The following is a 15,933-nucleotide window of genomic DNA, read 5'->3' as shown; positions in this document are numbered from 1 at the left end:
GTGGTGGTTTTCTCTTTATTTGTTACGTTTTGATTCATGGTAAGAGCAAATACATTTTTATTAGGTGATCAGCTTGAGCACATTTGAATGCTTTTAAAAGAAGAGCACATTTATTAAATACCAAAAAGTCAATCAGTTTATACGTAGATTTTTCTTTATGAATCACCCGAGCTTGTTAAATGGTCGAAAACATTTAAGTGAATAAGTTATTCGAATAAATCGCTGCTGCTGCTCCTGCTTCTGTCAACAATGGCAACAAACCGTCGTTAACTTGGATTTCTCGGTATCTTGGACGGACCGGTCTAACGCCGCTTCCGTGTAATCCAGAAGATAAATCCTTCCTAGAAGAGTCCTGCCTTTTTCTTCAGGTCGATCTGACGCCATTGGGGCATACCCAGGAACTCAGACCGACTTACACCGAGCAGGTTTTCAAAATCCTCGTCAGACAGGTAGTCCTGTCAGAAGAGAGGTTAGGACACAGTTAGGCTGAACCCTACTGGTCACAATGTGTTATTACAATAGTCAAGGTCTATATAGAACATTTACAACAATCATAGCTGAATAAAGTATGTCACAATAATTACATCATGGGTAGATGTGATAAAATTAGAAATAAAATTTGATAGAAACAGGAGGAATAGGATTAACGATACAGAAAAACAACCAACCATCCTCATATGGTTAAAAAAAAAAGACACGATACGCCATGTTCCTAGCACAGTAGATCCATGCTGACATTCCCATGCACACAGTGCACAAACATGTGGAAAAATTACAAAAATATGTGTTAAGTAAAATAATTATTCACACTGTTATTACTTTTACTAACCAGCTTATTCATCCAATTCTTACATTTTATCATATATCTTAGTTATTAAAGGTGAAGTTGTTCTCCTGTTCAGAGCTGCACCTGCATTTTCCAGTTTCAGGAAATTGTTTGGACAGGAAGCGCTGACCACATTCTGCAGAGTTCAACAAGTTATTTTATGTATAGACATCTAGCTGCTGACGAAGAAATAGTTCTCACACTTCTGTGGCTTGAACTATTGAACTTAGCGTGCGAAATGAGAAACATCTATTGGAAATACTGTACATTTGTGCTGACTACTCTGTACAAAGATGATTTGTGGTTAGTACAATGTCATGATGTCTCATCTAAGATGTCTGTTTGACTGAAACTTCACCTACTTCCTCTTTCTTCTAAGAGGGTATTGATCGTTTAGCGTCCAGGAATTGTCTTGCTCCACCTAAATAAAATCTGACATTCTGTGTGATGTAGTCAGAGTTGCTCCGACAGTGTTACCGATCAGTGCTCTCTCCGCTTGCAAGCGAAATAAAGCTGTTCTTTGTTCTCTAACTTTTGACTCTTGGTTTTCCCGAAATTCCCAGATTCCACATATGTATGTACAGTACGTACACTTGATTTTTGTGATTTTAAATAACATTTTAACTTCATATGTTCAATCAACACCCCAGTGTGTTCTTGAGTTAATATCTGTTTGACCTTCTCACTAATTCATTCATAATCAAACATTTTACTATTTTCTCCAAACCCACCTCTCGCTGGCTGGGGTCCACTCCCTCTGGAAGCTCACTAGCAGGTACATTAATGAGCAGCTTAGCGTCCACAGACATCCCACTACTACCAGCTGGGGAGTAGGTGCCTTTGAATGGGCTGGTGGGAGTGGTGGACTTGGGTGACATCATCCCTCCGTGGGGCCTGTACATTGGAAATGTGCTTGTGGGCCCTCCGGGAGCACTGTAGCCTCCAAAGTCTGTTGTGTCAATGCCTTTATTTAAGCTGCCGGCATTCATCTCCTTCAAATAAAAACAAAATAAATAAAGAAAAACTGGCCGAATAGAGGCATTAAAATCAGATGTTGGATCAGTAATATTAGCACAGGAAGTAAATCAGGATCAAGATTGTGATCAGTCAATCACTTACTACAGTCATCTCAGAGATAGATGCTGCATCATTCAGCTTTTTTTTTTTTTAATCCTCGTAGGAGTTTCCCCCCTTTTGAGAAAATCAGCTTTGATTAAGGAATTAGTCGGCATGCAGAACGCTCCTCATCAATAAATAAGACATCAAATCATCCATGCAGGAGCAGGTGTGCTGTCTGATTTCTGAAATGATTCGCTCATACAAGATTATTTATCCCACTCATCTGAAATCTGGGAATTTTTTCTGTAATCATGCTTGATAATGCAATAGAAATAGTAAATTATTCAATCATGCTTTATTTATTTATTATTAGTAATTCTATTTAAAAAGGTGCAAAAGTTTGCATACACTCATTGTGGGCATGAATGTAATTAATCTGGGGATTTTAATGATGCATTTGTACACATTTGAATTTATTGTGGATATTTTCCTAGTTCACCCAGGGTCGACATGCAGGCTGTCATTTATACTACACCCCCACACTAATATTTAGATGAATGTTCCCATTAGAAAGTTGAAGAAGAACTCCTTTCTTTTTATAGTGTTTAAGAAGATCCTTTTGTAAATATTCTTCAACTCGTCTTGTTAGAAATGGTAGAGCTCAGTTTAATAGATTATTTTTCCTCGCACATACACAAGTCTTCAGCCTTGACTACATATCTACAATAGGAATTAGGACCATTCTTTATCCAGTCTGGGACTAGTTTTGTTCTTGGTTTGAGGTAATTCCCTTAAACTATTGTTAGATTTGAAAGCTTCATCTTAACTGCTCCAAACACACTTCTTCTTATGAGGTTGAATTGCTTAAATCTGTCTTGCAAGACCATACATTTTCCCTGGACGCATCTGGCTCATCCATGTGAACAATTTTAATTAAGCTTGAAGATGTTACATTTGACAGGGGCTATTATCTGGTCTATGGTGATGTCTAACTGAGGTTAGATTGGCTTTGAATTGCCTCCTGGCTGAAATGAGCGATACAGATAAATTTGCCTTGTCTTGGGCTCACGGGACAGTGATGTTGGTGTTCAAGCATCTTTCACAACACGTTAGGCTTGAGTCCTGGGTTGTTCCTGAAAATTATACCCAATTTTCCTTCTATCTAGGTGTGACAGTCTAAAAGCACAATGATCTCCAAATAACACATAAAAGCGGTTTTTGAAGGATTGAATTAACCTTCCTCAATAGTCCTTCAAAAGCCCAACTTCTACATTAATGAAAATGGGTGAACTATGTTTGAAAACTGGGTCCATGCCATGAATCTGACCTATCTAAACAAGCTCTATCGTTTTCTTGCCAAGCAGACTGGTCAAAAATGTAGTCAGAAATGCCAGATGCTTGTCAATGTTAACAAAAATGCTGTAATCAATGTTCAGCTTTCTAAGGTACAATTAACAATATAGCGGAGGGAGGGAGAGTCTGCACATAATTGAGCTTGTATGTTTTTACTTTTGTGATTGGGAAAAAAAAAATTAATTCAAACGGATGTGTCCATATTTACAAAAAAACATCAGCTCAAACGCATCACTAAAACCCCAAAATGGGTCTGAAATTCATTCATACAAAAAGTCTGCGGTATATTTTTGACCATTAATGGATTTGAGTGACCTCCAGGTAAACCTACACTCCACTTGAAAGGATCCCATGCGTTAAACCAGCCAGTAAAGGTGAGAGGCTCATTTCCCTGTTTCACGAAGATGATGGTTGTGTCAGGGTCGCGGCCAGCTGGATGTGTCTTCAGGTAATCGCGTGCGCTGTTCCAAGACTCTTTGGTCTCAGTTTCATTGGCAAACTTTCCAACCCACAAGAAAATCTGAAGAGACGCAAATAAAGGGGACATGAGATGGAGAGGCTAAGTGCAGTACTTCACAGTGTATGTTTGATGGCGTGTATCTGCAGGAACTCCGCCCTCTGACCTCCTCCCAGGTGTCCAGCAGCATCACGTCCTCTTCGTCCAGATCACTCTGGTCAAAGCTATAGACCTCGGTCATCCTGAACCGACCCGTCTGGTTTGAGCACTCAAACAGACGGGGGGAGTGAAGTGGATTCTCTCGCTCCAGTCTATATGTAGTAAGAGTTGATTAAATTACATTTTTTAAAAAACATAATATGATAGTTTATTGTTTTCAGAGGAGAAAAACACAAAACGTCTTAAATTCTGTAATTTAATGCTTTGTCTTAGTTGACCTCTTGTCGCTGGCATAGGGGGCCTTTCCCCCGAGAGCAATCCAGAACTCAGCTGGCTCCTGGCCCTCCATCACAACCTCCTTATACTGCCTAAACAGGCGGTCAGACATTTCCGTGGCCATCATCCTCTCATCTCCGCTGCAGCCCTACCGACATGCACAATTTACACCAATATAAGAACACATGTCGAGCAAAATGCAGGGTTCTTACTTTAAACAACATGCCATTGTAATTGTTAAGCTTGCTTTGCAGCTTTAGAATGGGATTCATACCTTTCCATACCACAGATAGCATTTCTGAGGGGTCCTCAGCAAGAACACGTCATTGCTGTTTAGACATGAGGCCCTTGCTGGAACTTCAATGGCCTTTGTGTTCAGTTCAGAGGTTCCTCTAACCTGGAAGAGGTTGGCGGTGGTGTTAGGGCTGACTGCTCCAGCCCGACCTGTTCCTCCCTGCAAAAACACACATTACTATTATTGCACCTGTACACCAGCGGGTGTTTCTATTATTGTTATTTGAGATCCACAGTTCGGAATAACGTTTAATAACATAACCCTGCTTCAAACCTCTCCACAACTTTCTCCTTGACTTGTCAATGTTACTGGTCTTAATTTGGTATACAGTAGTGTACAAATCACACCTCAAAGATGATGAGTTTTCCTTTGAAGATAGCCAGGAAGTGGCGAGGCTCCTTTCCCATCACCACTCGGACCTGGACAGGGGCTCCATTGTACATATTGTCAACGGCAACAGCCTGGTAGGCGCAGGCTGTGATCTCATCTTTGGTAGCATGACGTCCCTGATGCAAAAGATTTAAGGTAATAAATCAGCACAAAGAGCGGGTTTGTAGGTTTGTTTGTATGGTAGGAAGAAAGAGTGGGAAAAACTTTTCTGATGAAACTGACCTGCCACATGTAGAGTATGTACTGCTCTCTATTTGACACCCGGTATGTGTACAGCACCAAGTAGCAGTCTCCTCCATAAAACTGCCCGTGCATATTTGGCTGGACCTCAGCCAGCTCCAAATTCTCAATGCGCCACACCTGAAAGGGAGAAAGTAATTCTTGAAATTTTAGTTATTCTTTATGGCAGTCATAGTATGACTACGGTCTTGTAATGGTTTTATATTGTTACATCAAAGTGTGTACTTTGTACCTTCACTTCTCCTGAACCATCATCAACCAAGTGCTGCTTTGCTGCCATCTCAGGGTGAGCATGGAGCTCCATCACATCAAACTTTACCTGCTCAACCTTGGCTGTATGATAACCCAAATTATGTGTTAACAAATAAAAAATGAACTCAATTAGTTATCTGCAACTAGTAAAAATATTATCTGAAGTAAAATTAAAAATGAATCAAAATTGCACACAAAAACAGGTGTCCTGAAAGTGCTGATTGATTTAAAGATGAACCAAGATAGTCATAAACTCACTGATGTTATGTTAAATTACAAAACTATTTTGGCCCGTCTTTCACAGTACTAAAATAGTTAACGTTGTTTAAATAATATTTTAGGGATATCTAGGATTATTTTCCTATGATTTGTGGGGACCCAAAAGGCTTGGCACTCTGTCCTCCTCTCATCTTTTATTTCTCTGCTCTCACCTCTTTTATTTTTTCATTTTCTGTTTTACAAATGGTGTCAGGAAAACATTTGCTCTTTATAGTTTGCATTGGCGAATTTTTAACTAAGTGAAAAAAAATCTGCCTGGCTTGCATTTTTAGTGTAAGTAGATTCGTTATGAATTGGTGGTATTACCTATCTTTCCAACAGTGTGGGTGTTACCCAGTCCAGTAATTTGCCCTTTTTCCCTCCAGTTTTTGAACATGTGCTTAAACATGGCTGACTCTCCTCCCTCACTCATCACCTCCACACTGGTGCTGGATGGATAGTTTTTGGTTTTAATGTAGTTCTGGTGAGAAAGAAAATGCAAACGTCTCAATTACAGAGCTCCAAAAGACAAATAATAATGAAGACTGGGACATAATTCAGATTTAGTCTTGAATTATCTTTAGTTTCATACCAGTGCTCTCTTCATAGCTTCTTGACGTTCATCCTTTGAGGCCTTTTTGCCCTTCCACACCATCACATTACACCCACTGTTGTCCAAAATATAACAGTCCTGACAAACAAATAATGACATGTAAAATGTCCTATTTTTTTAACAAACGGCTCCAGAAGAAAAATTCAAAAGGATTAAACGTAGTTACAGCAGAGCTTAGCAGATCTTGTGTCAGAGGCTGTATGGCCACTTCTTGGATCACTACGTTCCCAGCGTTGTCATACACACTGTTGACAGACAGGAGAAGTGTATGGAAATATGAAATATAATTCTCTGAAATAATATCACAGTCATGATGCAACAGTGGAACAAAATATCAAACATTTGTGTTCTTACTGGTAGAGTCGGACGCTGTTGTTCTGCTCCTGGTCATGTTTGTCATCAGAAACAGCCTTCTTCAGCTGGCTGGGTCTTTTGCCGAGCACATCGGCCATCATTTGTACCAGCTCTGGTGTCTCCTTCTCACGTGCTCCCTCCACGACGACGACGTCAGCCCGACCTCCACGCTCCCTGTCCCGGATGTCCTGAGCCAGCAGCACCGCCTGCAAACACAGTGCAATAGAATAGAATAGAATAGAATAGAATAGAATAGAATAGAATAGCTGCTTTAAATGCACTTTTGCTCATACCTTGAGCTTTTCCCTCCTGTCGCATTCAGGGCCATTCCACTGTATGATAGTTTTCCCAAGGTCCAGAAGAAACACATCTCCATTGTTAAAGCTGTTCCAGGACACCTCAACCTGCAAACAAAAATGGAGTTTAAAATTAATTTAAATGGAAATACACAATTTTACAATATGGCACAATCACAGCTTTGCTCAGTTTATTAACACCTTCAGTAACAGCTACAACAAATCTGCTATAATCTGTTAACCAGGAGCATCAACACCTCTTTGGTGTGACTGTGCGAAGCCTTAGATAACAGTAGTGGGAGGTACTACATAGACTGTAATAATGCCTTTCATATCCACAACTATTCTTCTTTACAAACCTCTGCAGCTGACACATGCTTCCTCCCTTTGACGTGCAGCAGCCGTACGATGTTGTAGACGTTTGTGTCGACATGATTAAAGCCTGACGCCACTCCACCCTTCTTGTAGCTGCGGAGAGATTAGTGGCCAAAGTTCCATTGTAATAAAACAAACCTGAAGCTGCATTTGTTGTAAAGACACAAAGATTTTTGATTGATTTGGTTTTTTCTTCTTTACTACCATAAAAGAAAAAAATCTGAGAGAACGAACTGGATTTTTTTGAGCCATTCCTCAAAATAGAAAAACATAAACATTTCAGACAAAGCGATTAGCAGTATAAACCGTGTTTTAGGGAGATTGTAACATAGTTAAGTGTGTGACCTTTTGGGTTTCTTATAGTCCCCCCTTAACATTGAGGCAAGTGTACTTTATAACTTACATCAGACCATTTTTAAAGTAGCTCCTGAACTTTGGTGACTCGGAGCCCTGCGCCTCTCTGTACTGCACTGGACTTCCACCCAGATACTCATCCAGCTGCATGACGTAGAGTGCTGCAGATCCCTGCTCATCCTGGGAGGAGGACTGTCCTATCCAATAGTGGATGTCGATTGACTCTCCCACACCCATATTCTTGCTTATCTGGTTTGTAGTTGGGAATTGATAAAGGCGCATGGGTAAATGATTTACATTTGTACACGTAACCTTATCAGTGCTCATTAAATTAAATCAACCAGTGCCATACTCACATTCAGAATAATGTAACAGTCACCCTCAAAGAAGTTACCGAAGGCCTTGGTTGAAACTGGAGTCATCCGCATTTTCTGTATAAAGAAAACAACAACGCTTTAACCCATGGAAGCAACACTTGCAATATTTTGTGAAATGCACTAGAAGATGCTTATTCATGTTTTTGGAGTTGCCTTACATTGATGGTCCATATCTGGAGGCCTGGCTTCCTATTGATGTTTGCAAACATATCTCTGTCCTTGATGCTCATCTTTGCAGTGAACTAAAAAAAGCACAAGAGGAAAAAAGTGACTCTCTAAAGTAATATTTTGTGACTTATGAAAGAGGATTTAAATAAGTTACAGACCATAATGACAAGGAATCCTACCGGAGATTATTTTTGAATAAACAATCAGTATAAGAATAACTGTATTGTTATAAACTTAATTTAAATTAAACTATGACAATCACTTGACTATAGCAATAAATGTCTTCATTTGGAATGAATTTTATGGTTACAACTCCTGTACGTCTTTGTAAACTTTAACATGAGATAAATATAATATAAGACAGTATTAAAAGTTGAAAATATATATCAACTTGAATCTTGATATAGTTTTGTGATCAATCAGTCTCACTAGCTACACTCAGGTCGCATTACTGCCAGACATGTACAATCAAGAAACCCCTCAAATAGAACCTGCCTGACAACATGAAGTAGGCTAAAAGAGCTGAATAAATTTAAAACAATACTGCCCACATCTGTCATTCTGGAATGGGTTAAAAAGTAATTTCTAAGTCTTTTGGGTTCTAGTGAACCACAGTGACAGTCACTATGAACAGAAACTCTCCAGGAGATTGCAAAATAACCCAGAACCATCTCTATGGCCCTGCAGACCTAATTTGCTTCAGTAAATTTCCGTGCTCACGACTCAACAAATGAATCACAACCAGAAGTGACCTGAACGCATGCTCTGTTTCTCCTTGCTGCGAATATTGAGGTTGGTGTGCCTCACCACAGTTTTAAATGTTGGGTTTGAGAGCTGTCTTTTTCCCTGTATGTCATCAAACATGCAAATGGTGGGCATCCAAGGTAACGCTGAACCGCGAGTCAATGGTGAAGTCCGAAGTATTCAGGGGTGAAACCGACGATGGCACCCCAATTAAACTCCATCAAGTTCTGCTAAATACTCAAAATGGATCTACAGTACATATCATCAGCTTCTCTGCTTCAACTGATTACCCATAAAATGTCAGTGAACACAATCACTTCAAATGTCATATCATACCATATATCCATTAATGATATCCACTCAAGACACATAAGACACTTGTAAAATTATATTGCTATAAACCTTTCAAATAGTTGATGTTAGCCAGTTGGATCAGCTTCTGATGGTAAAATGACCCAAACTCTTCTGGAATATCAAGATTTTGGTCCATGTTGACATGAATGCATCGTACAGTTAATGCAGCTTTGCCAACTGCACATTCAGGATACAGTTCTCATCAGATCACATCCCAAAAATACTCTGTTGGATTGAAACTTAATGACTGTGGAAATCATTGGAGTACAGTAATCATATTCTCACATATAAGAAACCAGTTATAGCTGATGCAAAAGTTGAAATATGTTCCATTTTGCTGCTGGGTAGACATGGTCAGTAACAACAACAACAACACATAATTAGGGTGAGGCGTTTAAATGATGATCAAAAGGGGAAATGGTTGTGCCACAGAGATATATCTCCAGATCATTACACATGAACCAGATTATATTGATATATGACAGAATAGATCCATATTTTCATAATTATTACTCTAAATTCTGATCTGAATGTTGCAGCTGAAGTAAAGTCAAATTTTTGCAATTTATCACTGTTGAGTTTTGTTGGACTTTGTTGAAATTGAAATTTCCTGCTTTTGGCTGAAAGAAGCGGCACCTAGTGTGGTTCTCTCCTGCTGTAGTCCATCTGCTTCAAGCTTCTCTGTACTTTCAAAGATTTTATTTTGATTACCTTGATTGTAACGAGTGACTATTAGAGCTGCTGATACCTTTCTGTCATATTGAACCAGTCTGCCATTTTGTTTAACATTTTTTTCAGACCGTTCTTTTTAAACCCAAGAAATGGTTGCATGTGGGCAGCAAGCATGCCACCTTCAAAATACCTTGAATACCTTTTCTTCCTCATTCTGATGCTTATTCTGAATGACAAGTCATATGACATGTGTCATATGGCAAACATCAGTAAAATGAAATGTTTGTCTAGCTTCTCTGTTAATAAAAATATATTAAAATGTGTGCAATATGATAGCTATATGTAACATTCATATATTGAAACTAACAATGGTGAAAAACTCAGTAAGTCATAACTCAATTAAATACTGAAAGGGAAAAACACAAAACTTTTATGAGACCTTTTCAAGATTTATATTCTCCGTCATTTCAGTGGAAAAAGATATTTTTAAAATATCTAGAAGATATTTTTGAAAGATTACATAACTGACAGCGAGGCAGCTGTGGCTACACTAATGAGCGTCAGTCTGGAGTCAAAGCAGCGTGCAAGTCCTGCAATCAGCTGTGCTTTAACAGCCGCTTTACTGATCAGAAACAACAGCGGTGATAAGCAAACACTGAACACAGGAGTACAGCTGTCACCCTGCATGACTCAGTGGGATGTCGTGCTACTTTTAATGGATGACAAGGGCCAGAGCATAATCAGTTTGTTGTCTGACTGTCATGTGTCTAAAAAGGCTTTGGGTTCATTTAATCCTCAGATACAGTGCCTTTGAAAAAGCTTTAATGCCCCGTGAACCTTTTCAGGTTTTGTCACGTGATCGCAAACTTCAGTACATTTTACTTAAATCTTATGCAAGGAACCAACAGAAGGTTCTCTGTAAATGTGAAGTAGAATGAAAAAAGATGTACAAATTTCATTATTTCTTTTTACAAACAAAAATCTGAAAATGTTGCAGAAATTGTTTGATAAAAGGATCAGCAAAGACAGATATCACAAGAGAGCTGGAGTCTTTGAATCTTCTTACTTGCAGCGAAGAGAAGTGCAATGAGGACACAAGTTGTTAACTATGGGCACTCCTAGTAACACTGTTCAAGCCATTTTGATTATATACACTGTCTGTCTGTGCAGCTGTAGATATCTTGTAGATTTATAAAAACATTGGCACACAGGCAAGAAATCAGCTAATTTCTGCAAGTGGGCAAGAGTAATTTTCAGACGTCATTCTTTTCTACAAATAGGTTATTGTCAACAAATAAATAAAAGGTAAAACAAACAATGAAATTAGTAAATGTAATTTAAAAGTAAAGCATAAAATGATGATAATAAAACAAATCTTTTTATTAATTCTAATACAGCCAGTTGCTTTCAGAAGTCACCTCATTAACACTAGTCTGAATATACTTCTATTTAAAGCTTGTACAATAAAGCTTGTTGTTGTAACACAGAGAATCTGAAAAAGTTGAATGGATAGGAGACATTTTGAAAGGCACTTCCAAACACATCTTGAATTACACCGCTGATAGTGTCTCCAATGTCTTGCACAGCTGATTACTAAAGTGAGATAGATCAGGCCAGCTGTACTCCACCAGAATCTTAATAAAACATACCATTAATATTAACAGAGTTCTGCTATTGGCTGACCTGATAGTGAGGCGACTGTGCATGGGCTTGGCTCAGGCTGGAGAAATGCTTGGGAATGTAGCATTTTATGCATCACTTCATTGGGTTTTTTATTGGGGAGACAGAGTCTACATCTTTTTAATGTAAACTCTGTTGAAAGTGACTTGTTGTTACAAAGGACTCTGTCTCTGCAGTGATGCCCTTTCACACTGAGTTCAAATGGTGTGCTAATCTCTCAGGGTTGGGTTTTCAGCAAACACGTGAACATTTATCTGTAGTTTATGACATCAGACTAACTCCTTCCCCAAAAATGGAAATGATAGTGCAAAGTATTTAAGGCATATTTCAAAATGTACCTGATATCATACAAAAATACAACCGTGATGTTAACCATAAACCACAGATTTACTGTCTTCGTATCAACTTGCAGCATGAGTCTGCAGCCTTTATTACTCTTAAGGAGTTTATTTGAAGGATTCAGGCCTCTAATAGAATGTGCTGTGTTGGTGTGCAGGGGTGAATGAAAAAACAGCTGAATCATGCCTAGTGGATGAGGTCTGGAACTACTCCTAATGTCCTTAGGCCTTTCTTTATGCAATCATTCAACGTCATCTTCAGCAGCAGAGCTCCAGGCTTTCTGCTTAAGTTTTCTCTGGCTGTTTATCAATTCAAATAAAGTTCCAATCAATTCATGGACAGTGTTCAGAGAAAATAGGTCTTTTGCTCTGTAAATTGCTCTGTAAAGTGGTTTCATTTCCACTGTGACCACATGCTTGCTCCAAAGAATGGGCTGCTGCAAAGTCATTGACTGGATACAATTAGAAAGGCTTTCTTAAACATACATCTTTAAATATGGGAACAAAAATGGAAATTGACTGTATTGTATTAGAGATATTAGAAAAAGGATTGAACGTGTCTACAAATAACTGCATTAGTAGCTTGGTATTTGATTAGATCATAATGGATGGATTTAAATATATATAAACTGGATATGGATTGGACATGTTTATCTTGCAAATTCCCTTGACAAGACATTAGTTGTCAGTTGCCAGCATTTGAATAAACCTTAATTGAATTAGCAAGCAATGATAGTTTTGGTTGAATGCAAATTAGCAAATAAAACTAAAATATGTTGGTTGTACAATACACTAAATAATAGGAGAAGTATTGCACTAAACCGGGTCATTCTAAAAGACACATTAAGCAGATCTAAAATTAAGAAATGGGACAAATGCAAGTCATAAATAAAGAACTGACATACTAGCAATAGTACTTACAGCTCATATGAACATCTATTCAGAGTTAATTCACCCTTAGTTTACATATAACTTAACATTTGACTGATACCTGCAAGAAGAACTAAACAATAATTCCTATTCTCTCTATTATTTGATTAGCTGGATTGTTGTTGAAGACTTTTGTTAAAGCTAATTCCTGGTGAAAATCCATTTTGCTCAAGCATCAGGGAAGAAAAAGCAAATAACGGATTGAAAGAGGAGAGCAGCATGGCATCAGGTAAGACTGGTTTCCAGTCAATTAGCAGCCGCTGTCTTTTCACTCAGCCTACACAATGAGCTTTGTCAATGCCACGCATTAAACCCATCCCAATTTTTCTGTCTCCAAATCAAGCAAATCAAATATGTAATGCTAATTACAAGACTTTAAAATAATAATAAAACAATCTATCTATTTTCTGTGATTTTAAAGTGTATTTTTTTCAAACTGCAGTAAATCATAAAAACAAATAAAAATATGTTTAAACAAGTGGTAAACTTAAAACATAGGAACTGCTCTTACCTTGTGATCTGCTGGATGTGGCGATTACCTCAATGTCTCCTAATCAAAACAGATTTGTGAATTTAGTTATGTATTATTAATCTCCTGTTGGCTTTCCTTCCACCAGTGTGTGTGAAGCAGAGAGGGTTTGATGTATTTGTGTCCACACCCAGGTTTAACCACACCTGCAATTTCCTGTCATGATATTTACATTGTGACAACATTAAATGCACCTACTCTCACCACCTCCTACACACAAGAGATGACAATAAGGAGGAGGAGAACCTGACCTGATGTTTGCCATTTTGTGGTTTGATGATGATAATTTATAGTTTGCTAAAGGAAGAACGTTCACAACTGAGTTGGATTCAAACTCCTGCTTTTGCTTTAAGAAGGTTTTATGAGTTGAGTTAATGTTTAACAGCAGCTCTCAGCTACACGGGGGAAATTACAGGGGCCATGAAGCTTATTATTGCACAAGTGTTACACCTCTAAGGCAGTGAAATCAGACTCAAGGAGCTATTGAAGGCATAATCAAGGAATTAGAGATTCTCTGAGTCACTTGAGAAGTAATTTCAGATTTCTTGACAAATGTATGGTCCTTGTAAAGCAATGGTGGATTTGGATATGGACAATATGGTTTCCACCTAGGGTGCAATACTACCAGGGGGTTACCCAGCGCTATGTCAGGCCATCCAAAAATAAGTCTTCTATTTTGATTAGTAGGTCTAGTAAATTTATAGTCTGCATCCTCTTTCCCTTATATGCATAGTGCAAGCTCTGTAAGATGATAGGCTTTGGGTCCTTTTTAAGAGAATTTGTGAACCCTGAGAAGATGCTGGCTGAATCTGGTTATAGAGTTTCATGATCAACAGAAAAATGAGTCTTGTGCTGACAAGGACTGAAAGGCCACTCAAGGAGGAAGAAGTAAGTGTTCCAAAACTGAAAAAAAGCAATCACAGTTTGCAAATAAACTTGGGGACAAAGACTATGGCTTTTTGAAGACAAGCCTTGTTGTCCAATAAGCTAAAATGTAAGTGCTTGAACAACAACCATTGTTATATTAGAAGGAAAAAGCTGGAGGGTTGTGAGCCTAAAAACAAAACGCCAACTATGAAGCATGGAGGTGACAACATTGTATTGTGGGGGCATTTGATATGGGAGGAACTGGTGCACTAAACAGAATTGTTGTCATTATGAGGAAAGAATATGAAGGGGATTTAAGGTTTGGACCCAAATGGACCTTCCAAGTAGAAAAAGACCCTACACATACTGCCAAATTAGTTATAAAGTGGCTTAAGGACAACAAAGTCAATGTGTTAGAGAGGCCATAACAAGCATATATTGAGTTCCCAAAGAAAATCTGGACAGTGCTGAAAAGTTTGCAATGCTGCAGGAACATTGTTTCTGTCAAGAGAAATGGATTAAACTTCTAGCAAACAACTGTGATTGGCTGGTGAAATCCTAAAGGTTTAACCCAAGTCATTAATTGAAAATGTAAAAAAGTGTATGTATAGTTCTAAATGTTGAAGAAAGTAATATAAATATAATTGTTCTCTTTGTTCTGGTAGACAGTAAACATGAATTATTTTAGTAATCCAAACTGAGTTAGACCATAAAATGTTTAGTCTGATTTAATGTCAGTAAGTGAGAAAAAACTTAAAGGTTATATGCCTGTGTATACCATTGTTATAAAAATTAAAATGTCTACTTTGTCTACATTTGGTGCAGATGGAGAAGCAAGCCCAGGACGCCAGTTGTGCAGAAACCGCCAGTGTGTTTTCGTAGGGAAATTCATGCAAATTGGTGTTTATGTTCACGTGCAAAGCATGAGGTTTATTCACACTTTGCCTCCAAACGTATTTGCACAATCTTTGAGATAACAGAGTGAAACACTTTGCAAAGAACAAATGTTAGTCCTTTGCCAAATAATAACTTTAAAATATTGTTACAGAAGCTTAATGGTTCATCTTAAACTTCAAGAAATGTCTGCTGTTACGTAGAGTTTATTTAACTTTGCAAAGGCAGGCCACTTCAACACGTGAAAAGCAAAAGCTCTTTAATTCCACTGATGGATCAGCTTTGCCTGTTTTCAAAGTATGTGAACAATCTGTCAGGTTCTTTTACTTTTATACAGCTATCAAAGATGAATCATAGATTAGACTTCCTCATGCTTTCTTGCAGATATACTGTACATCTACTGCATTTATTTTTAATTGAAATAGCATCGTATTGATAACGCAGTCCCTCACAGGGAATCTAAAGAGTTCACTGTTACATAACTATTATTGTTATCAACTTGATCTCAATAAAGTTGCACTTACCTTCAGTGATGGCACCTCATTTCTTCATTCACTCTTGAACTCCATTCAAAATCTAACATCAGTTGCACTTTATGAACTTTGGCCCTTTCATATCTGAAGGGAAAAGTTGAAGGCTAGAAGGAAACACCAACAACAGGAACAGTCCAGGCTTGAACAATAAGCCGTATAATGCTTAATCCACCAGCGCAACTCAGCAACGTAAGCGGAAGGCAAAAGTCCACATCTTGACTTGGTTGCACATTAACTGGTTTATAATGGTGCAATTAATGCAACTGCATGCGACTGAACCCTGCAGACAA

General features: G+C 38.2%; 1 protein-coding gene across 2 annotated transcripts; it reads right to left on the bottom strand.

Moving 5' to 3' along the window:
- Nucleotides 1-163: 163 nt before the first annotated feature.
- vill (villin-like) lies at nt 164-15,805 on the bottom strand. Of its 2 annotated transcripts, XM_032550915.1 has the most exons (20): nt 15,635-15,805; nt 13,332-13,370; nt 8,093-8,176; nt 7,914-7,988; nt 7,607-7,806; nt 7,188-7,296; nt 6,826-6,936; nt 6,533-6,738; nt 6,345-6,423; nt 6,158-6,256; nt 5,893-6,046; nt 5,288-5,388; nt 5,038-5,175; nt 4,773-4,931; nt 4,405-4,584; nt 4,133-4,278; nt 3,862-4,006; nt 3,570-3,758; nt 1,558-1,818; nt 233-455 (listed from the first exon to the last, which is right to left on the bottom strand). In XM_032550915.1, the coding sequence occupies exons 3-20, from the start codon at nt 8,162-8,164 to the stop codon at nt 342-344; spliced, it is 2,538 nt and encodes an 845-aa protein (XP_032406806.1). In that variant the 5' UTR covers nt 8,165-8,176; nt 13,332-13,370; nt 15,635-15,805; the 3' UTR covers nt 233-341. The 2 variants fall into 2 exon arrangements, with proteins under 2 accessions (XP_032406807.1, XP_032406806.1); XM_032550916.1 differs by lacking the exon at nt 15,635-15,805 and having other exon boundaries at nt 164-455; nt 13,332-13,462.
- Nucleotides 15,806-15,933: the final 128 nt, after the last annotated feature.

This window comes from Xiphophorus hellerii, chromosome 21, assembly GCF_003331165.1.
Source record: "Xiphophorus hellerii strain 12219 chromosome 21, Xiphophorus_hellerii-4.1, whole genome shotgun sequence".
NCBI lineage: Eukaryota > Metazoa > Chordata > Actinopteri > Cyprinodontiformes > Poeciliidae > Xiphophorus > Xiphophorus hellerii.
The sequence above is the reverse complement of the archived record's forward strand: the minus strand, read 5'-3'. Positions and strand labels throughout refer to the sequence as shown.

Bases quoted from the DNA above. Each gene is read 5' to 3' on its own strand.
- vill (XM_032550915.1), bottom strand. From the start codon at position 8,164: ATGAGCATCAAGGACAGAGATATGTTTGCAAACATCAATAGGAAGCCA. The intron at 7,989-8,092 runs GTAAGGCAACTC...TTCTTTATACAG, and splicing joins TCCAGATATGGACCATCAAT to AAAATGCGGATGACTCCAGT. The intron at 6,047-6,157 runs GTATGAAACTAA...CTTTCTCACCAG, and splicing joins AAGCTATGAAGAGAGCACTG to AACTACATTAAAACCAAAAA.